Source organism: Dermacentor albipictus, chromosome 9, assembly GCF_038994185.2.
Source record: "Dermacentor albipictus isolate Rhodes 1998 colony chromosome 9, USDA_Dalb.pri_finalv2, whole genome shotgun sequence".
Taxonomy (NCBI): Eukaryota; Metazoa; Arthropoda; class Arachnida; order Ixodida; family Ixodidae; genus Dermacentor; species Dermacentor albipictus.
In genome coordinates this window covers 15,515,873-15,541,838 of record NC_091829.1, presented here as the reverse complement: position 1 = coordinate 15,541,838, position 25,966 = coordinate 15,515,873, and the positions used below count along the sequence as shown (strand labels likewise).

Genomic DNA, 25,966 nt, shown 5'->3' with positions numbered 1-25,966 from the left:
ACTTCCCCAATAAAAAAATATTTATTGTGTCTTACCAACTTCGTTAACAATCGAAGTTTAAGTGTAGCAGCAAGAAATGCCTTTATTCGGGAAATGACGTTGAATATGGAAGGCGGGATAAAAATATAACCATGCTCATCTGTACACAACGAGTTCAAGCCGGCCACCCAGATGCGAGAGATGAGTGTGCAATGCACACGAGATGCCTTGCAACCACGTTTGCTAGCCGGTTCCATTTTGCATTAACCTCGGTCTGGGTGTCACGACGTCTAATATTTTGTGTATTCGTGCAAGTACACTGCAACGCAATGTGGAGTGTCCGCACGGCTATCTTCAGTATAGCAGACAGAAAAGCTCTCGGTCTGTTAGCTGGTTTACGCAGCGCCACAGTCTCGTTTATTATTTTTTTTCACCGTTCTCGTCAGGCGAAAACAAGGCAGCAACAACATTCGAAGGCGCACTGCCTCGAGCGGTACCCGCAAGAACGGCTCCAACATTGCTTCTAGCAGCCGAACACGGCCTGTAAGGCCTCACGACGAGCGGCAAGGCTCCAACGCCGCCGGCACAAGAACAGAGCGGAGAGCCAAGTTCCTGGAGCTTGCGTTATTTGTCGACCAGAAGGCCTACCTCAGCTTCCTGCACTTTCTGGGGAGCGAGCAGAGGCTCATGGACTTCGTCCTGGGATACCTCAACCAGGTATGTTCCCTACGTTCCTACATGGCATCGGGCACCTCTTCGCGGAATAAATCTCTGTCGATTGCTTTTGGGAATATGTTCAGTGCTGTGGGACGTAATTTCTAGCAAGACAACTTGTTAAGACAGATGGCTTCCACTCAGCCCCCTACAAAACTATGCGCCCTGAAAGTAGCATTGACTGCAATTAGCCCATTCCTTTCACCATTTCCGTCACCACTGGCTCGACTATTCAACACACGCATCGAATATCTCTGAAAGTAACTGAAGAAAGAGTGCCTCGCCAAGAAGAGGTGAAGACCATGAGTCTGCGACAGTCTTTTGAACTGGGCGTCATGTACCCCAATATGTAAAACGAACTGCACAAGGGTTAATCATGTCTGTTCCAATCGTCTCGTTGTTTACGCTGTTTCACCATGATGAATGCAAAGTGAGTTCAATCATTGTTGCATCCGATAAAATGGTTTCATTTCACTAATCTTTAGACGTTGTAGAGTTCGTGGTGCGTAGTGTAGCCTAGAAAGATGGTGCTTTCCCCTCAGAACTGCTGGTTTCTGGCTAGGTCGCTCATAGACTGCCGGTGTCAGGATGGAACGGAAACACGTCATGGCCTGACATGGAGCCGCTTAGCCTGCAAGCTTCCACCCAAACGCATCGCCATTTATCATCCGTTTGCTGCTTTATCAGGAAGCGAAGGCTGTTCCAAACTTTCGCGCCCCCTCACCTCAATTCAGTAGTAAAGTTCGGGCGTGATATCGGCGACCTTCTTAAGATTAGTATCGACATCGACGTAGGCCTGTGGTATCATGCAGGCAGCTCAGCCACCTTGTCAGTGGCGTAGATCAGCGTGGCTTCAGGGAGCGTACGTTTTTCATTGACCTTGCCATCTCGCACATTGAAATGGCCCCCATCATTCACTCCCACACGCAAATGTGAGCAGTGACACACACGAATTAACGCTTGCAAACAAATTTATAAATCCCTTCATTAGGAGGTCGATGGCTGTTTTTCTGCTGTTAGGGATTGTGATAACTCCTGACTCTATCAGAGCCTCGAAGAAGATTGCCGCCGAAGTTGTAAATCGGTTCAACAAGCTAGCGGATGCAATGTGCTCACATTTTCAGCGCAGCTAACAGTCGTTCCTACTCAGCGCAAATAGAGTAGGCGAACGGGGCACACAGGCACCCTTCGATGAGCTTCCACGGGTGATGGCTCTGCTCCCTATTTTCTTTTTCTGCTTGCAGGTGCAGGCAATCTACGTGCAGCCTTCGCTGAGAGAGAAGATCTACATATCACTAGTTCATCTTGAATTGCAAGAAACGCAGCCGGTGAGTCGGTATAAAAATTTCCAACTAGGGCTCCTTGGTCGCCGCGGTATAATGCCCTCTGTACTTTCGAAACACCCTCAAGAGCACATGCATAAGCAGCAGCACACACATGTATTAACGAGCAACTGACTGGACAGGTCGTGCTTTCTCTTCCCGATGGAAAGGTATGATATAGTTGATTGTGTGGAATTTAAATTTAAAGTTGTATAATGGGGTTTAACGTGCCAAAACCACGATTTGGTTATGAGGCGCGCAGCAGGACTGGGGGGATTTCGACTACCTGGGGAATGTTTGAAGTGCCCCCAATGCACAGAACACGGGCGCTTTTTTTTTGCATTTCGCCCTCATCGAAACGCTGCCACCGTGGCCGGGATTTGATCTCGCGACCTCGTCCTTAGCAGCTCAACAGCATAGCCGCTAAGCCACCATGGCGGGTGATTATGTGGAATATTCAGCAATATTTAGTTGAAGCGAAAACCGAATGAGTTAGTAAACGTCGAACATGTTCAGGTCAGTGGCCAACCTGTCTAGTCCTTTTTGTGCTCTGTTGTTCGCGCTGTTCTTTCTTTCACCGTGTTCACCGTGTTCAACGTGGAAGGACTCTACAGAGCCTGCATGGCGCTGCTGGCCTCACTGCTAAATTTTCATTTTGGGAGTTTTAATACAAAAAAGGAAAACATTGACGTCGGAAAGATGACTGAAATTTACCGGCTAAACTACGGCTGTTCAAAAGGCAGAAGCAACATATAACATCAAATCTCAACGTAACGTCCAGAGAACCCTCAGTTTTAAAAAAATCTTGAGTTTTACGTGCCAAAACGACGATATGATTATGAGGCAGGCCGTAGTGTGGCACTACGGATTAATTTTGATCACCTAAGTTCTTTAACCTGCAACCAATGTGGGGCACACGGGCGTTTTTGGCATTTCACCTCCATCGAAATGAGGCTGCCATGGCCGAGATCTGAGACCGCGCCTTCGGGCTTAGCAGCGCAATGCCAAAGCCACTACACCACCACTGCGGGTCGAGAGCCAGTATATAATTCTTATTGTTTTAAATCCGGCGACAATTTAATGCATGCTTGCCTAGTACAGTCGGAACGGTACAGTCACGCGCAATATGAAATTTGGAGTGCGAGCATCGACCGTTTCAGTAACTATGCCACCGGATCAACGTTTTTCGTTGTTGTTGTTGTTGTTGTTGCTGTTGTTGTTTTACGTGGCGGAAACATAAGTGTATGAGATTATCGGTTCTGCTGTACGCGAACTGAAAATCCCGCACTTTTATTTCTTACCACAAAACCTTTCATGTATATCACACTCAGCTGAATTTGATGAGACAGCGTTTTTTCACGTTCTGCGGTTAGTTCAAATTCAAAATTGAAATGAGGTTAGACTAGATAAATTTGGATAAGGTGCACCATTTCATATTGCATTTCACCTTAAGAGCTCATCTGAATTTCCACTATTAATGACGTGCCAGAGAGTGTTTTTGCTGCGTTACAACCAGATGATAAACTGCCTCAATGTGACCCAGAAAGCTTGACCACCGTAAACATATCAGTCCACTACACGCTAAAACGTAGGGTTAAAAAAATAACGGTTACCAGTTAAACAAAATCTACGCTATTGCAGTGAAACTTAGACTGTCATTAGCAATATGCGAGCGGGCTGCCAGATTGCTCGTTCTGATACACGACCTTCGAAAGACTCAATAGCATCTTCTCAGGTGGCCAATGCTATATGGCAGCGAAACTACGGATTCCCTCCAATGTGCCTTGTTTACGTACCTTCCTTACTTATATTTGTGCAAATATTACAAATCAGCGATGTTATTTCTGTCTTTAGGCTGACTTGCCGCACTATAACGGGAACCGGGACCTCCTGTTGTCGTCCTTCTGCAAGTATCAGGCACACAGGAACCTTGCGGAAGATTCCCGCTGGGACGCTGCCCTCTACCTGTCAGGGTAACTGAAAATTATTGATGCCACAGAGCCGTACCTGTGTCTGCAGTGACAGCTGTTATGACCTATAGTGCGTGTGATCAATCTTTAAAATTAGGTACCACACTCGCATACAACTTCCTGTGTCAATGAAGGGAAAGGTGCGGGAACGGAGCTTCTGCACATGTGCTACCGTGCAAGGTAGTCAGGCGCAGTGTTTGACGATGCTTCCGGGTACAAGGAACATACGGCATCAGCGTATTTTCCAAGTATATTCCGAATTTGCCTAAACGCGTGAGTCAGTCAAATGCAGAAATAAGGGAAATCTAACACTCGGATATATATTTTGTCTTATTTTGCCCTTGAAAAGAAAATATTTATGCGTACCGTTCCCCTGCCTACTCGAACGCGGATTGGAGCATTGGACCATTTTACGGAAACGCTACTTCTTTTTTTTTCTTTTTTGCACGCTATGCCACCATGGCTGTCCCTTTAGTGCTCTCAGAAAGTTGTGCGTCAATATATTGAACATAATCTATCAACGATACTCCGTGTAATGCCATGAACAAACTTGCGCTGCACAGCTTCAGATGACTGTCGCCAGTGTTGTGAGACGCCTGGCAGCAGCAGTTACATCGTATGCTGCATCACTCCATGTCACCTCACTTGTGAGTAGAACACCGGTCCGGTAAACACTGCTATCGCAGATAATGTTTGTTTCGCTCTTCGTACGAAACTATCCATTCTTGTAAAATAAACTGTGTTTTGTGCAGCTCCGTCGGGTTCACTGATAGGCTACACGTGGCAAGCCGTGCGTTAGCAGCATTAAAATTGTTAGGGCATATTCCCGCTAATTAGCTAAAATGCGCTAATGAACTTTCTATCCGGTCACTAACGTTTCAAGATAGTCATGTTTCTTTGACGTATTCCCAGAAATGTGTGTTCCTCGGCGTTATCTTTCTTTCTTTTTTTTCTTTTCTTGTGCGCGTGTTTCGTGCGCCTGCATTTTGAGAATTATGAATTCCTACCAACAAACTCATGCTTTCTGTCGTTCTAAATTGATTTCTCGTCACAGGTTGAACTTTTTTTCCATCGAAGAAGGCCGAAGAAATGTGGTGACAATGGGTGAGTAGCATATCTGTACGAGAATTCACTTATCTGCACTAAAAAGCTGCAAAACGAGGTACGCTCTCGTTTTTCGGGATCCTGATGATACATTAAGCTAACAAACTGGCTAAGAGAACATTATGAGAAAAAAAAAGGTATCACTATTCGTCAGTAATAAGTCAAAAAGAGTGTGGCAGTTTCGTTTCAAACATTTTGCTAAGTTCAGAACTCACATTGGATACCACGAAGGACACACTTAAAATGTCATCTATTTAAAGAAAAAAAACTCAGCACAATGCACAAACTCAAACACAGCACAAACTCAGTCAGCATAAAGCTAGCCTTCGTGGCTGTATGCAGCACTGAGAAAAAAAATATGAACGTGAAGATGGCGAAGATCTTTTGTCGAAAGCTTGAACAAGCTCTATGAGAAGTACTCAGCAGTACTTAGAAATGAATCCTTGAATAAATAAGGAAAACAATTAATCCTTGTGTTATTCTGGATTCGAACAGAATGAGTAGACGCTTGTGTTGTCGCGCCGCAAAGAAAACTTGCGTAGCAAATCGCACCGCTTTGCCCCGCAACGTGTCCTATAGGAATGAAAGTGTTTGCAAAGCTCAGTAATCAGGACACTCAAATAAGCGCTACCATGATAATCAAAAGATAGGAAGGACCATCTGCCTGGGCAGCCTGTGACATTCACGAAACGGGCTAGAGCGTATGAACTGTTTCAAGTACTTCTATGTTTTATGTGCACAGGACATCGTACTTTCCTAAAGTGCTAGTTTGCTTTCCAACCGCGGTATTTTGCGCTTTGTAGACACTTTTTATCATTGCGATTGTCTGTGTTTGTATTCTTATTTTGCAGACGCTTTTGTATTTTGTACTTGGCACACACTCTTCAGCCTTGATCGAGCGCGGTGTGCTGTACCGTGTGTGGCAGTAACCTTAGCCAAGCAACGAAAAAGTATACATAAAGAACACGGTGCAAGATAGAATTTTAAGCATGCGGTGTTCGGACGTCAGAGATCTGACGACTGAAGACCGTATAGGTCTTAAAATTTTATCATGCCCCACGTGTTTTTATTCTTTCTGTTTTCTTTCTCGTTAAGCAGCTTGGCTAACTTTAGCTGGGTCACCCTATATAACTGGGTAAGGAAGCTCAGCAATGCGAACTGTTGCCTTTAGCGGCATCTCTTGAGACTGCTGCATGTATATATGTTGTGTATATGTAATTCTGTATTATATAACTTTGTGTGATGGAATTGTGTAATTCGTGCAAGCTAAATTAAAGCGTGATAGTTTGAAACCTTGCACATCCAAAATTTGATGGCAGGAATCGCTTTGTCTAAGTGTACCAGCTACCACTGCACTGTTTTCTTTGCCTTAGGGCTAGCCCCCGTGGGCGGCGTCTGCCACCGAGACCACAGCTGTGTCATCACTGAGATCGGCACGACAAGCGATGCTGGAAAGCCATACGCCTCGGCCGGCTGGACATCAGCGTACGTCGCTGCGCACGAAATTGGACACAAGTGAGTAGATGAGTCGTGTCCTACGGCAAACCTGTGTACAAAACCTACGTTAACGTGGTTGGCTTGGCTCTGTGGAGACTTTATGAGAACGCACGATGAAGAAAAAAAAAAGAGAATGGCAATGCCAATGTGTCCCGTGCTTTAGCGGCCTATGCAAACTACAGGCAATAAGGAAGCAATGCTTCGACTTCGTTGTAAATGGAAGACAATACTGACTCAATATAACAGCGTATAGGTTCAGAGTCTCCAGCTTTGCGAATCTCTTTCTTTTTCCTGTTTCAAGTCAAGCTCGGAAGTGAATTACTTTGGTAAATGATCATTACATCGAGGGCTGATGAAAAAAGGCTCATTTTTAAACTTTGTCTCGAAGTCGTCGACAGCTCGCATTGAGACCCTCTAAAGATATGAGAGAAAGAAAGCAAATGCAGAGAGGTTAGCCAGAACGGAAACTAGGTTTGCTGCCCTACGCTGTATGGTAGGGCAGTAGGGTAGGGGGACGCAGAAATATAAGAAATATATATAACGAGATAAACAGATCACGTGGACACACAATCACAGCTCCGAGGTGATACTCAAGTACATCTGTAGGACTAGGGCTCACAGAGTGAGTGAACGCAGGGAGAAAGGCGATGTGAAGCATTTTACTGGCCTTTCTTTATAGCAGTGGTTTGATGTACTAGTGCTAAAATGTGTTTCTGATCTGGAAAGCGAAACTAAGGCGCTGATATTGCCAGTGCATCAAAATTCACCAGGCTAACTTTGTCTGGAGCAACACCACAACTGCCCCCACGTTCTAAAGTACAGTGGCATGATGGCATGGGTGCTGTAGGCGCTCAGTCAATGCACCGTGTAGCATGGTTTAACAAATGTAATTTGCAAACACTGAATTTATTTCGCCAAAATGTATCTCTCTCTAAGACGTATATATTCTGTTAGTTTATACTATAGTGTTCTTTAACGATAACACCACTGACTTCAAGCGCAATAGAACAAGCATACTGTCTGGCCCAGCCTCAGCTCTACTTGAAGGTTGCACTTCTCGTCAGGCCGCACATATGTCTGTTCTTGCGCGTCACACACGCATTCGATTTAAATAGCGATATATTATGTTGCATTGTGTTTTGTTTTGCGACGTCCCGCCATAATAGTGCCATGTCATTCCATCCTGATATTTTATAAAGATGAGACAACTGGCCCTTTATTAGTGGATGCATCGAACTGTCTCATTTATCTTGAGTTGATAAGTGAGGCTATAGCCATAGCTTTGGATTGTACATCTTCCTAACTCTTCTGCAGAACCATTTCATGTACTTGACCAAACGTTCGCATGTGTTTTTGTTATTTGTGCTGCCCTTTGCATAGTCTCGGCATGCTGCACGATGGCTGGCCTCACAACGACTGCCCGTCCAACGGCTTCATCATGTCACCGAGCCGGGGAACCAAAGGGGAGACCACGTGGTCTCCTTGTAGCGCACTCGTCGTCCTCAAGATGGGGTTCGTGCCACACTCCTTCGAGTTTTGATACTCAGCAACGGCGAACCGTCATGTGATGCATGGTTTATTTGAATATACGTATGCATCTGATATTTCCATAAAGTGTGCAGGAGCCTATAACTTCATAGAGTGAAGTTTGTGTTATCCTCTTGTTGAGGATGCAGAGTCAGGCAGTTTATATTTAGTTACAGTATAAGAGCTTACACTTTATATAAATAAAGGCTGTCTGCCGGTAACACCTATAAGGCCCAAGGGAGGTGGTATCCGTCACGGAAGAAAAAAAAACAGGATGTCAATGCAATCGGAAATACAAAAGCATCTATATAATGGATGAATTGATTAGACAGAGAACAATATGAACTAACAATAATGTTTGTAAATACCGATAACGATCTTCACGTTTACAATATAGCAAACTGTTGCACAAGAAGATGTGATGAACACTAAAGAACGTGGAAAATCTGCAAAAATCCGACAAGCAAACGTGTTTTTTTCCCGTTCTTCAGGCAAATACGAATTACGTTCTAGTGGACAAAGTTTCTGTAATAGTTCATTTGAAGTAACAGAAGCTCGTCCTGAAAACTTGCATCTACTCTGAACAGCGGAAGTGGGATGAACACAGTGAGGCTGTAGCGCAAGCATTCATTGATATAAGAAATTACAGCAGTGGTCTGTTTCCCCCACGAACCACCAAACTCACGGGCGTTATATCGCAACCAAGACGCCAGGAGACACTTTGCCATCTCATATTCTCATTTTTCAAAATAAACATGCTGGAATAAATGCGGATGCTTGTTATGACCCTGCCATTGCCTTTTCTTTTTCTGAGACACTCCTCGAATCATGCCTTCTTCGAGCGTATTAGCCGAATATCGTATAACCCGAATTATACAGTTTGGTGAAGAACATCAAAACTCCTTCGCGTGCGGTGGCTCTGTCCTGTAGAAGCAAGCCACAAAATGCAATGTGACGTCGTGGTTGCCAACAGCGCAAATCGCTTCCTTTTCCCCGTCCGAAATTTAAACATTTGTATATAAATGCTGCCTTGGGAATGAGCAGTGAGAACCGACGCCACTCGGCTTTGTGTCACCGTGGGTTTCGTCACGCAGGGACAGGACGTGTCTGTCAAACAGACCGGACGGAGTGACCGGCTTACCAGACCTAGAGGACCCACAGAGTCTTCCCGGACAGGAATGGGATGCCCACGACCAGTGCAAGATATTTCTCCGAGACCACGACGCCCAGCTGTACAACACAAGTCTCATAAGTGTTAGTTTATTGAACTCCGGCGGGAAAGAATACTGAAATTGCGCGTACCCAACACACTCAAGCTCTGACACTTGTACCCCGTCACCCTATCCCTTTCTCTTCTTTTTTTCAGAATGTCTGCGAGCAAGTCATCTGCAGGACGCACAATCGCCAAGGCTACTACAAGGCCGGACCGGCTCTGGACGGAACATTCTGCGGCGACCACAACGTGTGTGAGCTTCAAGGCGAATTAGTCTGTGCTGTAAAATGTCACGTGACATCCTTGTTGGCATGCCGCCTTTATCGCGTTAGCTTAGTGCGCCGTCCGCTGTTCATCGGATGGGCTTCATTCGTCCGTGCAAATTGCGCACTAGTCGGTCGCATCGAGGCCTAGGAATGATTACCCTTTGTGTGAGGCAGCTAATCTTCTAACATTAAAAGGTCCATGTAAATTTTCGTTTTTTTTCTTTTTCGTTCAAAGTATGAAAGTTGTGCTATCCTCGGGGCACTGCCCGGCTAAGTTCGAGGTCCCACGGTTGGTCCCGGCCGCGGCGGCCGCCGCATTTTCGATGGGGGCGAAATTCAAAAATGCTCGTGTACTTAGATTCAGGTGTATGTTACTGAACCCGAGGAGGTCGAAAATAATCCGAAGTCCTCCCCTGGAACGTGCGCGTTATAATCAAATCGAGGCTTTGGCACGTAGCACACCTAACTTTGTTTATTCTTTGCGAAAGCCCAATACAGTCTCTAATGTGTAACTGAAGGGTCTCCGCAAGCTTGCTGCCGACATTCTCAGTAGTAGTAAACACGAAAGGTTAACTCAAGAAACTCCAGCACATTTATTCCACTCTCGTCGGCGAAGTACGACAGCGCTGGATTTATAGTTTTGACTGTTGTTGTCAAGTGTGGTTTCTTCTATAGGTTCTGTCGAACCAGGCGCATTTATACCTAAGAACTGTTCTTGCAGGAGACAATGAATGATGATGATATTGGTACGTACCGGCGTCTTTTATGCCGGTGCATTCAATTCAACGATGACAAGTGGCACTTAATTGTCGCTGCCATTACTGTGGAATCGTTCCTTCGTTCAGGGATCAACCACTGAACTGTTCGGGGGTTAATCGATCATGTCTTGCTTGCTAGCCTGCCTGCCAGATATGGCCGCAAAGTTACATTAACAACGTCCTTTAGGAGTGTTATCGCTATAGGTGCTGTTGTCAATCGACCCTTTATTGATTGCGCTCCACTGCTGCTCGTTCCTGGCAGCGTCAGCATGTGCCGTTGTTTTCGCAATGGTGTATTCTTTTCCTAAGACGTGTTATTCCTAATGTTGACCCTCGTTTCAGATTTTGCTTTCGCGACTAATCAGTGTACGATGACATCTGCCGTTGAATTGGTGACTCGCGCCGGCCGACCGTGCCCGACAAAACTGAGATAATTAAGCTTTACTGTTTTGCACCGAGTCAAAACAGTAAGTCATAGGATGTTTGGAATTAAAAAAAGACACACACACAATGACGGAAAAGGGACCTTTGAGTGAAGCACTATAGATTAATTGCTCTGTGCATACGAGTCATACATGGAATTTTTCTGTCCACATGATCTAATGACTAGGAAGTTCAATTTTTCGCGGTTACGTAATGCTACTTAACGTCTTAAGAGATCACTTTGTTGTGGCCAAATCAAGGCACTTAAATGCGAAAACGCTTGCGGCTTTACTGCCCAACGAAAAGGTAGGAGGAATAAGCCACAGTCATTATTCAACACGCACCTTTTTAGGCGTGTGTGTAATTTTCTTAGGATACCGATTTGACGCATCATGCGGCAACTGATGGCAAGATGTGAATGCCCCTCTTGACCGTTGAGATGATGGCGGTTGTGGAGTGTGTTCTATGATCTAATGAATAAATACCATCAGTTTGCAATAGGACAAGAAGCAAACACAGATAGTAGGCGGGACTAGCCAGAGCATAAACTAGCGAAGTACCGAGCCTGAAGTCTAGTTAATAAACATTCTCTACGCATGCGCAGTGGTGCCTTCACGGTCAGTGCATGCCAGCCCGCGCGGGCTCCCTGAAGACTGTGGCTGGCGGGTGGGGTCCCTGGCGACGTGACTCCTGCCACTCTGGCTGCCTGGACAATGCCAAGGGATTCAGCCGGGATCGTCGCCGTTGCGACCGGCCAAAGCCGCGCAACACGGCCACCACATGTCGCGGGGACTCGGTCAGAACGAGACTCTGCGACGACTCCAAGGTTAGTGAGGAGTCAGGGGCTGGCTCCTAGTGTTGTGTGCCCGTGAAACGTCCGTGATAATTGTGGCCTTAGCAGCCCTAGGTTGCCGCCTTGTTAGTTATTCGAGATCTCGGAAGTCAGGTACAAAAAGCCGCAAAAGTTCACGGGAAGAATATTCGGTGGTCAACGTGAATTTCTGGTATGTTAAGGCATAGCTTTTCTTACTTAATCGATGACTGTGTAAAGCTAAAATGTTACCTCACGCTGAAACTCTAAATTCGAGGCTATTAACTTTACGATACAGCGAGAGCAAGGACGGAATAACAGGAGTGGCTCGGCGTCGGCGCGGCAACCCTTTTCCCCTTTTCATCAACTCATCTTTGTAAAAGTGCACCCCATGGCAACAGTTTTGGTAGAGGCGCAGGATAAAGCAACGGTGCCCCCGAAGAACAATGACAAACCGACCACAGCGCAATCCGTGAAGCTTTGCCGAAGTCGCCGAGTCGCCCGGCTCGCCAACAGAGATGGCTTCCGACGGTGACAATCCTGCACCGTTTTTCAGCGACAACCATCCACCCTCTTTCCATTGCAGCCTCACGTCGAGCCGCAAACCGTCGAAGCCGTGGAGGCGGTGGAAAATGTGGACGTATGGCTCAGCAACGAGCGAGCCGGTTCAACGGCTGGAATGCCACTGCCCATCTTAACAACGCTGCCTTCTTCCCCAAGAGAACTGCGTCTTTGGGGCATGAAAATCAGGAAGAATGTTCGACAACGTGGAAGAAGTTCGTAGATGTAACCAAAAAGTGCTTCGGGGATCCGGCAGCGAAAGAGAAGCGCGCAGAGCAAACGCTAATGCAGTGAGCTCACGTTCCCGGTGAAACCTGCACGACGTACTTCGAGGAAGTGCTTAAGTTGCCTACAATTTCGTGCCCCGTCCTAGAGTTCCAGAGGGTGACGAGACGCCTACAACTACGCGCCTCGTCCAAGAGTGCCAAACCCTCTAATAACACGCATTCCGGTTACCATTTTCACAACGGTTACTCCCGCGACCACCTGGGGTTTCTGAAGAGTGGCGCGGTCGTGCCAGTTATCATCCTTCTGCTGACATCGCAGTGCGTGATCTCCTTGTATTGCGGCATTCGCTGCCGTGTCGCCAGATCTTGTCCCCTTCGCCATCGCACGTCACAACCGTCCATTGAACGACCACGTAGTGATCAGCGTAGCAATCGGCACGGCAACGGGACACGCTGGCCTTCGGACTCCGATAGCACAACGAATCACCAGGTGAATTGTAGTAGCGACTCACCTGCCTCTGACCGGAGCTTCAATCCACTGCCCTCACGCCAACGCATGGAGCTGAGTTATGCGACGTGCTTCCCCAGCGCGGAAGAAAGCCTGCACTACGATACAAGAATCCGCATGAGCAGTAAAAGGCAGAACGGTGTCAAGGAAGCTGAGGGGTGTTCTAACAAAAAAATAAGATAGAAGGTGCTGTAGCCGGTAGTTTCGTGTCGATCCTGTAGCGAGCCCGCGTAGTTGGAAGGCGAATATTGTTAGCGTCCTGGGTGAAATCGCATAATGAATCATGCTTGCTCAAGACGCTGACCAGGGTCCTACGCTTCTCTGAAGGCAATGACTTATAGAAACAGCAACGAGTCTTCATGGACACCGAGGGCAGCCCCACGTGTTCGGGCTTCGTGCGAGGTGTCATTAGTTATAGTGTCTATAGACTAGTGTGCGCTTTAAGAGAGACAACCCCATACCAATGGGTAGCACAACAGAGTGGGAGGCTAAATTTGACACGCACAGCGTAGGACACACACAGAAAGGACGCATCGAGGCAGGAGCACACTTCAAAATGATTGAAGGCACATGCTCAACGATAGCATCAAATGTATCGGCGTCGCACCGTAAGTAGCAATTGGAACTCTGGTTAAGCAACGTAATACCGGTAAGACGGCACCTTCAATGACGGCGAAAGTGTGCGAACAGTTAGCAGATTGGTCGGCAAGGGGAGAGAGGAAAACAAACCACGCTGGCACCGCAGTCAACAGTGGCACCGCACTCTTGCGTTAAACCAAGGTCAATTATTACGTTGTGAATGGATTTAGCAAGCACTGCAAGTTAGGCTTCATGCACGTTATCTGAGACGGAGACGTTTGCGATGCACAAGTAAATAGGTCGCACCAACTCTCCACTCGCAGCACGATACGTGTTAGCGTTGCCCCGGCGAAACATCACTTTACGGCTACGGCCTAATTTGGTTTCAAAAGCCAGGCAGATAACGACGACACTCGCTCCTGTATGGACTAAGGCCAGCGTAGTAACACAGTCCACTAAAACACGAATCTTGTTTTGCCGCACAGTGACTGGCGGAGATGTAGGGGCGTGTAGCTGAAAATGACTGGCGATCTCACCTCCATCGATTGTGCCGCCTAGTTTCCCTGCAACGGTGACGTGAGACGTCATCGCGGAAATGGATACCTACGCTGGCACTACCAAGACGTCTTTAGAATTCAGCTTTGGCAATGCGGTCTCCCGGAAACCTTTGTGGCCGACTGTACAAATATTCATCACCCAGACACTATCGTCCATCCAGCGAGGTGATACGGCATAGTACTTGGCTGAAGAAGTTTGGTACCATGTAAAAGAGAAGTTTAGGTGCATCTGACGGTGGGGACCAGCATTTTTGAAGCTTGTATATCGCCCAAATGTTGCGAAGATAAAACACAACTATCAAAGCCACACGGCGCCCGCAAGTACAATGAATGGGACCTGAAACGTTCCTTAGCGGCTGTCAGACACCGCTTAACAAATCATTCTGTCCAGACCCGCAGGGTCTGTGCGGTTTAGGATATAAGGTAAGGCATCCATAACTCTTGCACCACAAAAGGATACCACAATGCAGTCTTCCGAATGAGGCCGTTAACGAGGAAACTAAAACCCGTGCTATGGCTGTAGAGAAGGGAGAACCATTCACTGGGGAAGTATGAAAAAAAAACTGCCTTCCTAGAAGCATAAGCTCTTTTTGTTGCAATAGTAGTAACGAAGCAGCAAAGAACCAACGAATAATAGACTAACGGAGGTACAAATTGGCGCCGACAAGAACGCGCAAGCCCCAAAAAAACCTGGCGTCCATTAAGCATGCAGCTAATATTCGCATATTCACGCACACTGATGAAGGCTGCTTCAGTGAAGAATGCAAAAAGTGCTGCATTTACAACATTGCAATCTACTCATTTGGCACCCAAACTGCTTCAGTGCTCAAGAAAGGCTTCGGCTCGCAAGCTCCAAACAGGGACTTGCCGTAGGTGCCACACGTTCGGAGTGCTTAGGCACTAATCATGTTTCGACGGCGAGAGTAGTCTCCCATTCAACGCACTGCTTTCAATAGATCAGTATTAACTCGCATGCGTGCGCGTGCCTTCGTAAACCGCTATACGAAACAATGTCAATTAATAATAGGTCTTCCAGATTTCAGTTAGTAAAGCCCGATGTCACCGCAGTGGCCAGAAAGCCTGTTGTTGTCATGCAAGTATAACCCGGTCAGTACATTTGTCCCCGCATCCAGAGTCTCCTGAAACCACGACCACTATATAAGGGAGGCTTCAGCCTCCCTTATATCGAGACAGGCGCGCCCTCCCAAAGCTAAACAAAACGAAAGCGCAACGCATCGCGAGCTATACAGCTAGGCTCCTACTTGAAGCACTCTCCTAGGCCATGTGGATGATTGGAATCAGCGGGCGTAATTAGAAGATCACGATGACACCTTCGCACTCCTGCTATGGGTCATAGAGCATATATTCCTGAAAGAGCCCATTCGGCGTGTTCCCACGATACGCCCCGTGTCGTGGACACCCTGTCGCACGGTCCTTATGTGCTCCCCGGAAACGTGGTCACAAAGAGAAAAGCCCACAGCCAAGATCTAACGCAGTCCGGGAAACTCGTAACGAGCGTTAACGAACGCTATTTCTTTCTTTTTTTCTTTCGCCTCTGTCGAGACTAGCTTCCGAGCACGACAGCGCGCCGCGCTTTCCCCTATGCGAGTTGCCCGAGAAAAGGCGGCCAGCGAGCGGAAATCGGCGGCGCGATAATTCGAAGTTGCGGGGTGTCGCCGGGTGTTGCGCTACAGAAGGGACCTCTGCCGGCCCCTTTTATTCTACAAAGAAATGAGCGCGTTGTGTTCGGGCTATTTACCCGAGAGCCGCAGAGGCTTGCGATGCGCGGGCGGCAGCATAGAAGCGCATATACTCCCGGCATCGGAAAGCCTTTACGCACGCGCAACCGAAACTTCTTTGCGCAGCTGCACAGAGGACCGCGATGCCGGTGCCAGGTAAAGCCGTACCGCGAATGGGAGGCCGCCGCTTAGCGAAGTTGCGATATCCGAGCCGCCGAGGTAAATGGGTCTCTAATGACGATGACGAGGTGCCGAAGACCGTTTCGTTCGAGGAGTGGCGGTGCCCCCCTCTTGCTCGATCGCTTTGTCGCCGCCTGCACCGGGGCAGGCGAGTACCGCAATAGTACAGGAATGGCCGCGGTGTGCAGGAAGACGCCGCAAGCCGCGAAGAGTTGCCGACGACGCCGTATATACCGTGCACTCTCGTGTGTTCATTTCTCTCTAATCGACTTCAGTTTTTTGACCCCTCCCTCGCGCTGTTGATTCATCAAGTGTGCAGCGGAGCACGTGTCAAATGGAGCGCGCGGTTTGCATTCAGAGCCATCAAATTTGCTGTGTTTGCTTACACGGTGTGGTGTAGTATAGCTGTAGGCCACGACTTTCCTCGGCTCCGTACGAGGTCACGGGTTCGTTTACCAATGTCATCGGCTGCGTTCAGACAAGGGCGAGACGTAAAAAAAAGTTATTGTACTGTGGTTTAGACCACCCACTACCTTGATGAGGGTGGGGGGTCTAAATTAAGGCTTGCTACGACGTCCTTCAAAGACATATTGAGGCTTTTGGTTAGTGAAACAGCACGAAAAAAATTAATTGGCTACGTTCTTACAGGGAAATCGAGAAGATAAAGTAGGGAATATTCTTCGACCAACGTGCTCCTTAGCAAATTAGGAAGGAACAGCACCAACTAAGACAATCACGAGAGGGAGAACGACACAGGTCAAGGCGCTTGTCCTGTGTCGTTCTCCCTCTCGTCATCGTCTTAGTTGGCACTCTTCCTTCCTAATTCAAGTATGCGCCATCTAGCCCAAATGAATGTTGCCCTGATCCCTAGCAAATATTAGCCAGTTCGGTGTGACGTCACACCTGTGCAGCAAGTGCCCTTTAGATGCCGACCACGTGTCCGCATTCATGTCGCATGGATCGTCGAAGGAGCGTGTATGGACGTTTAACTTCTGCATCCAGATGGCGCAATGGGGACTTGTATCTTATTCCGAAGTTGCGTCCTTATTTTAGATAGGTACCGTTTTCCGGCAGTACTGTCCCTTAACTGCATAGGGATTCAAGAGTTGGGAGTATTACCTTTAGAGTACATTACAGTGATAGCAATTACATGATCCCACCAGGTGAATTATTACCGTCGGCCTCGCCGTAGCCGCAACATTCCGCATGTATTTAAGAATATATGTATCTTGTATGTTTATTTATGCCGTGTATGCAAGGTGCGGCCTATACTACTCAAGTATCAAAGTTGCTCAGATGAGGTTTTACGTTATTGACTGAAGTTTCTTTTTCAGAATGTTTGAGAATTGCCGCGTGGAAAAAAAATCACGAAGCATTTCCTTCACAGCGCATGTTTCTCATTTTAAAGCTTCTGGCACTATTAAAAAGTGGAGAACAACTTTAGCACCCACAATCTGAAAGGGATGTAATTCAAATGGCGCCATTACAAACCCTACAAGGCGTGTCAAAGCTTTTAAGAGTACCAGAAACTTTTGCGCATTCGCGTGTATTTAGAGCAGCGTCTGATAATTTCTTGAGCAAGGATAAACTTTGCCAATACTGTCAGTGGTTCGCCTTTCTGGCGATAGTGGCCGTTTTTCTTTGTTATCGTTGAAATGCCACTCACAGGGTTAGTGAACTACACGGCGGTCATAACTTAAATCTCACCTTTGAATTTGTTATCTCGGGCAGACGACATGCGACCGTGTTAAGCGATCCGCAGTACTCGAGCGAGCACTGAACAGCAAAACCTGCTGTCCAAGTGTTTCGCAAACGACTGCATACATATGGACATCAGAAGCGAAAAACGTACTGGCTGGTTGAGTCACTTCCGCAACAGCATTCGATAAACCGGCCGTAAATAACTGTAGCAGCGTTGTCACGACACGGTGCTTTTACAAGACACGAGAGAAAACAAGAAAATAACTCCTTATCCAAAAAGACATTTCTCTAACGAACGTGAAACGTTGAACAAAGACGCGCCTAAGAGGTCGTTTCCTCTGTGGTGTGGTTTTTCTTCATTCCACGTAGGTTTCCAGTTAGGATTTGCACCGACAGCTGTAATAGAAGAAAGCTTTCTCACAAGCGCCGCTTTCCATCCCGTGATCACCTCGCCGGCATGCCAGTTTCCTAACTGTTAGACATTCTATAGACATTCTACAGCATTATTTAGCTACCGCGAAACGTCTACCAGACCATCGCACGGCGCACAACAGTGCTGGTGGCAGAGTCTGGTCGATGTTGACATTTTTTCCAATGAATAAAACAGACGAGTTGACGCGGATAACAAAAACAAAGCAATTCATTTCATGTTTCACGAAGGCATGTAGAATGATTGCTTCCTCACTTCCGACAACAGACAGAGACAAAAAGACCGCAGAAGTTTAATACGGTACACGGATAGTACATGGTTTCATACAGTACAAGGTTTGTACTCGTTACGTAACACCTTGTCCTAACCGTTGCTGTCGATATGTGCAGAGCAAAAAAAATTTGTAGCGTCTCCCGAATGCTGGTGAAAAGAGAGAGAGAAGGAGAGAAGGTAACTGCTCATTCACATATTAAACATTGTTTAAATTGGACCGCTGTGCTATTAGTCAATGGGACAACCTTTTTACCGAAGCATCGCCAGCTATTCGCCGCAGAAGTAACAGAAACGCTCCAAATCATAACGAGGAGTGACGTGTTAACGCTTGTATTGTCATGCCTGCTCTGTCCCGGTCTCAAGTTTGCGCTATTGCTCAGATGTTATGCAGCAACAAGGCCAAGCTGCCCTTGTGTCCGTAAGCCATTCTGCAATAAATTATGCAGCATACGGCACGCATTATCAAATCATGACCGGTATCTTACCAGAATCATTGCATTTTACCGGTGCTAACATGTGGGTAAGAAACTTGGAGGTTAACAAAGAAGCTTGAGAACAAGTTAAAGACCGCGCAAAGAACGATGGAACAGAAAATGTTAGGTGCGACGATAAGACACAGGAGGAGAGCGGTTTCGATGATAAAGAACACGGGCGTAGCCGCTACTCTTGTTCACATTAGGAGGAAAACATGGAGCTAGGCAGGCCATCTAATTCGCTGCATTGCTCGACTGCTGTTCGCATTACCATTCACAGTCATTGTGAATTAGTTCTCCCGTAAATTTCTTTTATGCTCAGCACTGTGCCGAGCGCAATGTTGTCAGATGTGCTTTAATTACACGTAGGTCCTGTTAAATTGATTCAACTGGAGAGGTTGAAAGCCGTACGACCTCCAGCTACTCCATTAAACTTCTATTTAAAAAAATGTTTGCATTAAAAATACATACATAAAAAAATCGATAACAAAATTGACACACTAGCACGCACAAATAGCACGCACTGTACAAGACTTAAATAAAAAAAAGAAAGACGGAACGATAAAAACGAAATTGAATCGCTGCATACAATTGTCGCTAGTATTTCGAGCGCGTGTCCGTACTTTATATATAGAAAAAGAAAAAAAAACCATTTCACTTCAGTGAAACGGGCCCTTTCAAAACCACTATACTGGCCGTGTAGCAGGTATTGTCCGCATTGCCCAGAGCCCCAAGTTTCATGATTTCGTGAACTTTCGCGAGCTGTTGCCTTGGCCGGGCATACAGCGAGCGGTCCAAGAACACATGGGCTGCATCATCGTCCACCACTCCGCGCAGCCACGGCGCATAGTTTGCGCGATACATTTTAAAGAAACAATTCATCAGCCCTTCCACTCTGTGAAGGACGACGAGCAGCGAAGCTGTGGGGCGTTTTGGTGTGTTTCACCTCAATCGACGCACTTATGTATGCATAGGTATTATTATTATTATTATTATTATTATTATTATTATTATTATTATTATTATTATTATTATTACTACTACTACTACTACTACTACTACTACTACTACTACTACTACTACTACTACTGAAAGACACAGACAGAGGATACACCTTTTGACTGTAGAGTGATTTAATCTTATTCCTTTATGAAGTAGTGACGCGTACATGTACCGCCGCATGGCAGACGGGAATTCCACAATATCTCCAACTTCACTATGAACTACCTAATAATGAAAAGTAGATGAAAGTCGGCGTAATGTTAGAGTCGTCCTAGCAGCTAATTGTTATATAATTTGTTTCGGTATAGTTTTGATGAAGCATGAGCTCCAATCGTTCTCCGTAACCATTTTCGCTCCGTAGAAGGACATGTAGTCACAGCCGACCGGAATTCTGTAACGTTTAAGACTTCACTGTGAACTAGCTATAATTAGGAGATGCAAATGAAACTCGGCGTAAGGATAGAATCGTCTTAGCGGTCAATTTCAGCATAATTTTTTTATAAGATGCCTGCATCAGATTTAGAACTACAAAGCATTCGTGAGAAACTGGAGACGAACATTTTTTCCTGTCGACGAGACACGGAGACGGACGCACATCACCGGAGAGTAGCTATGCACAGCTTCGCTGTAAAAGTGATTTAGGTTGGCCACACCGAGGCGAAAGCGGCAAAACAATGTTTCGACACTTCGCAGTATACCTTCACATACAGGTTTTCTTCTCGCTCCCTTTCTTTTTTTTTCTTTTTTTTTTGAGGAGGGAGCAATGCAATTTTTTTTAACTAGAACTTTAAGCGCACGTGGCGTTTTTCCGGGAGAGAAAGTTCTTTCCAATCAAATCATCGTTGTAAAGAAGTCCGTGATACCTGCATTTGCCACTCTACAAATGAGCGAATCGTTCTCTCTTCATTTCGCACTGCGTGTAGTAAGGAAAGTCAGTCGCTGAAGAAAGAACGTGTTTCGCATAGCCATTGAAACAATTACTCTTCGCTCTCAGAGTTGTGACTGTGGTTTCAGTGTATACGATTATTTTTCACTGCTGTCATTGAAGGCATACTGTTGGGAAGGTACTGTACTGTAAACTGCTGTAATTTGATTTCGTACATCACAGCTCTCGAACTGCTACATTTGCAATGACTAAATGCCTTGGTTAAGAAATGGCTGAGCTGATCGCTTGAACTTGAATTGTAACGACCATTGGGCGCAGATATTTATTTAAGCCGCCTTTTTTTCTATAAACTCACCTAAAACTGCGAAACTTCAAGAAAGAACGCTTGCAACAGGTGTCAACTACGCGACATTAAAAGAAAAAGAACTATTTCACCACTACAATTTCGGCATTTTAAAGACGTTTTCATTTTAACCTTTACCAGCTGAGATTAGAGTTTTGTATTCATGCTTCTCATTTTGCTTGTTTTGCGTCGCACTTTTTTACTCTTAGTGATACCACGCCTCCGTCGTTAGGGTAGTTTCTCTGAAACTATGAATTACTGTCACGCCTCACATACAATCCGTAATTAGCACAGTGATGCCGGAATCCAGTTAATTACAAAGGCGACCTTCGATTCGTAGCTATATTGCCTAAGGAATGTCCTATACGTAGAAATCAACCTACGTTATTTGGTAACCTACTTGTTATTTGATCAGTTTGATTATCGTTAAAACGGTGATCCTCGAGAGAGCGTGGAGTATGTTTGGAGTAAACTCTGGTGCAGGTAAAAAAAAAAAGCACGAATATCATTGACCAAGGAGGCAAGGCCAGCAATAATGGATCTGGGGAAAAGAATCTTTGCAAAATATAATCCACATATTTCTTCAGTTTGAGAGGGAGAGCGGCAATCTACCTTTCTCCGTGCGCATGGCAGTCCTTTGCTTTTCGTGCACACCGTTCGTATCAATACAATTCGAAGAGATACAGCGCCCACGCTACCTGTTGCTGAAATTTATCGGAACGAACGTCTGGTAGCAGGTGTCTCGCTTGCGATGTCGTTCATAAATTTAAAGAATGCGAGTATCTGTATACATCATCTCGAAATACGACAGATTGCTGAATCCTGTCGGGCGTAATTGCCTCGAGCTTTCGCGCGTACATCTATTGACATTTTGTGTGCAACTCACGCTTAGTTCGGTGCAGTTGGCATGCCAACCGCGTTTGAGCCACCGTCTTCGACATACTTGTCTTGACAAAGCGCTAGCATTCAAACGCGGCCGTTGTCCAACATGGTACAGCTATCCATTGTCCTTGGAGCTTTCTCTACCTAAGGGTTGGAAAAGAGGCACCTTTTATGGTAGGCACATTTGGCTAACTTCTTGCTACGCTAGCATTAGAGAGTGAGCATGATTGCAAATTCAGACCGTATAAGACTCCCATTAGCTGCAGCATGAGTTATGCGTGCAAACTTTCGCGTGCGTGAATAATAGTGCGCTTTGTATCTGGTTACATCATTTCTGTAGCGCAAGTGCCCGTTAACCTTCTGCAGCACGCACAACGCCTTTCACGTACTTAACTGCCTTTGCATCCTTAATACAGCCAACCTCTATTTTTTTGCCTCGTTCCTTCAGTTCCCTCCTTCAATGAACAGTTGCTACGTGACAGATGTTTTATTCTCGCAAACACAAAAAAAAGAAGCGTGCGGTTTTATATCCCCCGACGTATCTTCACTATTCTACCACCGGAGCACAGTTTTTTCAAGGTATATATATGAACTGACGTGTACAGCTGACAGCTTCGTCGGCTGATGTCAACGTGTCGCTCTGAACGTCAAAGCCAGTCAACAAAAACAGTGAGAAACTCTAAATACACGGCAAGCTGTATGGACCTTTCCCTCTCTCACCCAATTCGAACTGAACGTTTGTGGCTGCTTACGGCTGGATTGAGTCTGACGCTCCACGACAGAAACTGCCCGCCGTGTTGTACTCGTATAGCTCGTGCTTCAGTTCACGCACCAGAACGAGTGAGCATCTGTCGATACCTGGGCCCTATAACGTGAAACTATTCCAACATGTTTTTATTCCAATCTCCTGACGTCAAATGTGCGTAACCACCGACGCAAGCATCGGGCGGGCACCCGCAGGGTTGTCTGAACAGACTAATCAAACGCTCTCCTCATTCATAGGAGGTCATTTTTGTTGGCTTGAAAAACGAATAACGTTGCCAACACTGAGCGGTTCGTCTTATCTAATTGGCTCACTAGACGCGAGGAGCACGCTCAAGTGGAGAGGGATTCGATGGTGCATAGCCACTGCACTGAAAATTGATAACCGGATGAAGAGGGTGGTGCCGGCGTCTGTGATTCGTCCGCTTTCCCTTACTTAGTTTACGGTGGCTCGTCGACAATTGCGGCGGCATGCAACGGAAGCTTAAGAATGTCGCTAACACGGGTCCTCAGCAAAGAAGAGTTGGCAGAACGAGGTCGTAAACGTGCCGAAACTGCTCGAAAACGTTATGCGGCCACGCAGAAAGTTTTATTACACGCAAATAAACCCATGCTCTCCAGCAGCTGCGAGCAGCCAGTGCCTGAGCAATCTGCGGCAGCCATCTTTTATTCCTTTCGGAACGGGGCAGCCTGCGAATTTTCAGAAGAAAATTCACTTTTGTTAGGCATAATAATTTATTTTTAACGCGTACACGTCACTTTGACGCCGTGGGTTTTTGCGGTTTTGTGACGTCGCGAGACAGGCAGGTGAAGTGGGTGAAGGCCGAAAGCTTTTGACCAATAGCCGAGGGCTAATGGCGAAAAGGCGTCGAATCAAAAATAACTAATTTTAATAACTAATAACTAAATAACTAATAACTATATAACTAAAAATAAATAATTTTTCTTTTGTTCGGTCAAATCATGCATAATCAGTGTGTAGAGATCATATCAGATGGGTAGCTATCGCGGTTTTCGCGACGTCTGTGACAGACAGGGGAAGTGGGGGTGGTCCAAAAAAGTTTTTCACCAATCGCGGAGGGCTGATTGCAGATTTGGAATAGAAAAGTTTGGAATAGTTTTACGTTATAGCGCCCCTAATGGAACACGACATACTTACTTTACTTATCGTGGAGTAGAAGGCCAGAGGATCCTAATTCAGGCCGACTTCTTCACTTTTCTGCCGTTAAACAATCTCTATGTCTTATACGAAAGAGGAAAATGTAAACCGATCTGCGTTCTCAACTCCGCGAGCAACTCGTGCATTTGTCCCTTATACGGTAGTTTAACAGCTGGACACCATGGATTGCCGGGCCACAGAAAAGCGTGATTACGCATTAAGGCGCTTGCGTTCTGTTCCGTTCACTAGCGCCTCGTTAGGGCCCTTTCTAACGCCAACATTATGGTGCTATTAGTTTTCGCTTGGCACACGTCGAGCTCCTAATTACGATTTTACGACTTAACCTGTCCCTTAAGATGAAATCTCATTCTGGGGATGCTGAATCTTAACTTCGCCTGTACGCTATTGCCGTAAGCGTTGAATTCTGTAACATTCGTACGTGTTACGCTCTTCGGGCCACATCGAGAGTATCTGAAGCACGTACACATTTGTCGGTCCTCGAACATTCGTCGCTGCCTGCAGCGATGAGCATCTGATGCAAAGCTGCAGTCCTTGCCAAATGTTTCGAGGTCAATCCGTGACGGACGAATCCCGCTTTATATCGACACATGACTGTGCGTTCAGCGTGTGCGTGTGCGTGCGTGAGTGCCTGCGTGCGTGTGTGCCTGTGTGCGTGTGTGTTTGCACATCCGGCCACGGTCTGCTGAGGAGGAGGACAGCTTCACGCGCCGAAGTTTACAAAAGCACGACGCTCAGGAACCATGTCGCGACGCAGCTTAAACATTGAGTATGCGACAAACCTAAGCACTACCTCACATATATGCTATCAAAAAAAAAATTTTCTTATTCATGATGTGCTTCAAGGGCGGTAACCGCGGCATCTATTGCAGGGCAACGGCAGCGCAAACAAGGAGGATAGTGCTTATTCACTTTACTTACCTTTCAAGGAGAGACCTCACGAATATGCACTTACGAGCCTGACGAATCGGTAGATCTGCGGTTGCTTACACCATACTTCTATAGCTTGTACTAATCACGGAGCATTTGTGCGACATGAAACGTCTCTGTTAGGTTCACCGCATTGCGGCAACACCTGACAAAAACCTAGCTTGCACGTATGTCGTTTTATCTGTTTTGTTATGTTTAGTGCAACTATATTTATATCTGTTGCATATTTGGCTTACCGAACCGCGTTCCCGACAGTTACCACTTCCCCATGCTCTTTTCGTTGACGGCTGGAAATTATTATCGTGGGCACGGGCACCTTCCATTTCGTTTTAACGAGTGGCACGCCTTCCTTGTGTACCTAAAGGGACCCAAATAACGATGTGCTCACAATAATTTGGGCTTCTTTTTGTAACGACTGGTGGCTCTCCTGGTTACATAATATAATCGAGAGAACGAGGTATCCACGTGTGGCTTGCCAAGATGGCAAAGATTCTTGCTTTAGGCATAAGTGTTCGCGAACAATTCTGCGCAGATCTGCCAGCATCGGGAGAACCCTGTTGTCTACGCAAGTCGCAAATGTGCTGAGTGGAAGACCCTCGTCCGGGACCTATCCTCAAAAGGAGCCCAAGTCAGACACAACCCGAGTGAGTGCCACTACACTGTAGGATCAGGCGAAAGCTCAGTTACTGTTGTGCCCTTTTATAGTGCAAACACTGGAGAACAGAATAGGCAAGACAAGAGAAAGCGCTGCCTTGCCTATTCGGTCGTTTCTTTTATATACTGAAAAAATATCGCTATCTCAAACTAGCGAGCCGTGCAGTGCATTTTTCATCAACTGACGCTTTTATAACCAAGCGGTGCTGTTCAGATCAATGACCATCTCGGTACCTAAGTAGAGCGTCGCTATAGCACGACGTGTGTAAATGAAAATGGCAGAGCTGTATGACGCGTATTTAGAAGGCGTAAATAGAAAAATTTTGCTGTACGTGTACATGCAGACTGGAATACACATGGACTGTGTGAGCATGTTTTCAGTTGTCCCTATCATCTGTAACGTGCTCAGCAGCTAGAACTTATTATTTTCGGTGCTGGCCCAGCCTCCCTGTATATTTCATGTTGTCGCCAGGAACATCGTGAAGGTCATGTTCAGCAGCATAGCTCTGTGAGTGCGT

General features: G+C 46.3%; 1 protein-coding gene across 2 annotated transcripts in view; it reads left to right on the top strand.

The window, feature by feature from the left end:
- Positions 1-25,966, top strand: part of LOC135903663 (A disintegrin and metalloproteinase with thrombospondin motifs adt-1-like) — a 65,050-nt gene that overhangs the window by 36,525 nt on the left and 2,559 nt on the right. For both annotated transcript variants that reach the window (XM_065433988.1, XM_065433987.1), the window contains exons 9-18: positions 426-696; positions 1,938-2,021; positions 3,870-3,988; positions 5,040-5,089; positions 6,463-6,604; positions 7,967-8,098; positions 9,208-9,367; positions 9,480-9,575; positions 11,378-11,599; positions 25,327-25,438. In XM_065433988.1, the coding sequence (XP_065290060.1) occupies positions 426-696; positions 1,938-2,021; positions 3,870-3,988; positions 5,040-5,089; positions 6,463-6,604; positions 7,967-8,098; positions 9,208-9,367; positions 9,480-9,575; positions 11,378-11,599; positions 25,327-25,438 (1,388 nt within the window). The remainder of the gene's footprint in view (positions 1-425; positions 697-1,937; positions 2,022-3,869; positions 3,989-5,039; positions 5,090-6,462; positions 6,605-7,966; positions 8,099-9,207; positions 9,368-9,479; positions 9,576-11,377; positions 11,600-25,326; positions 25,439-25,966) is intronic.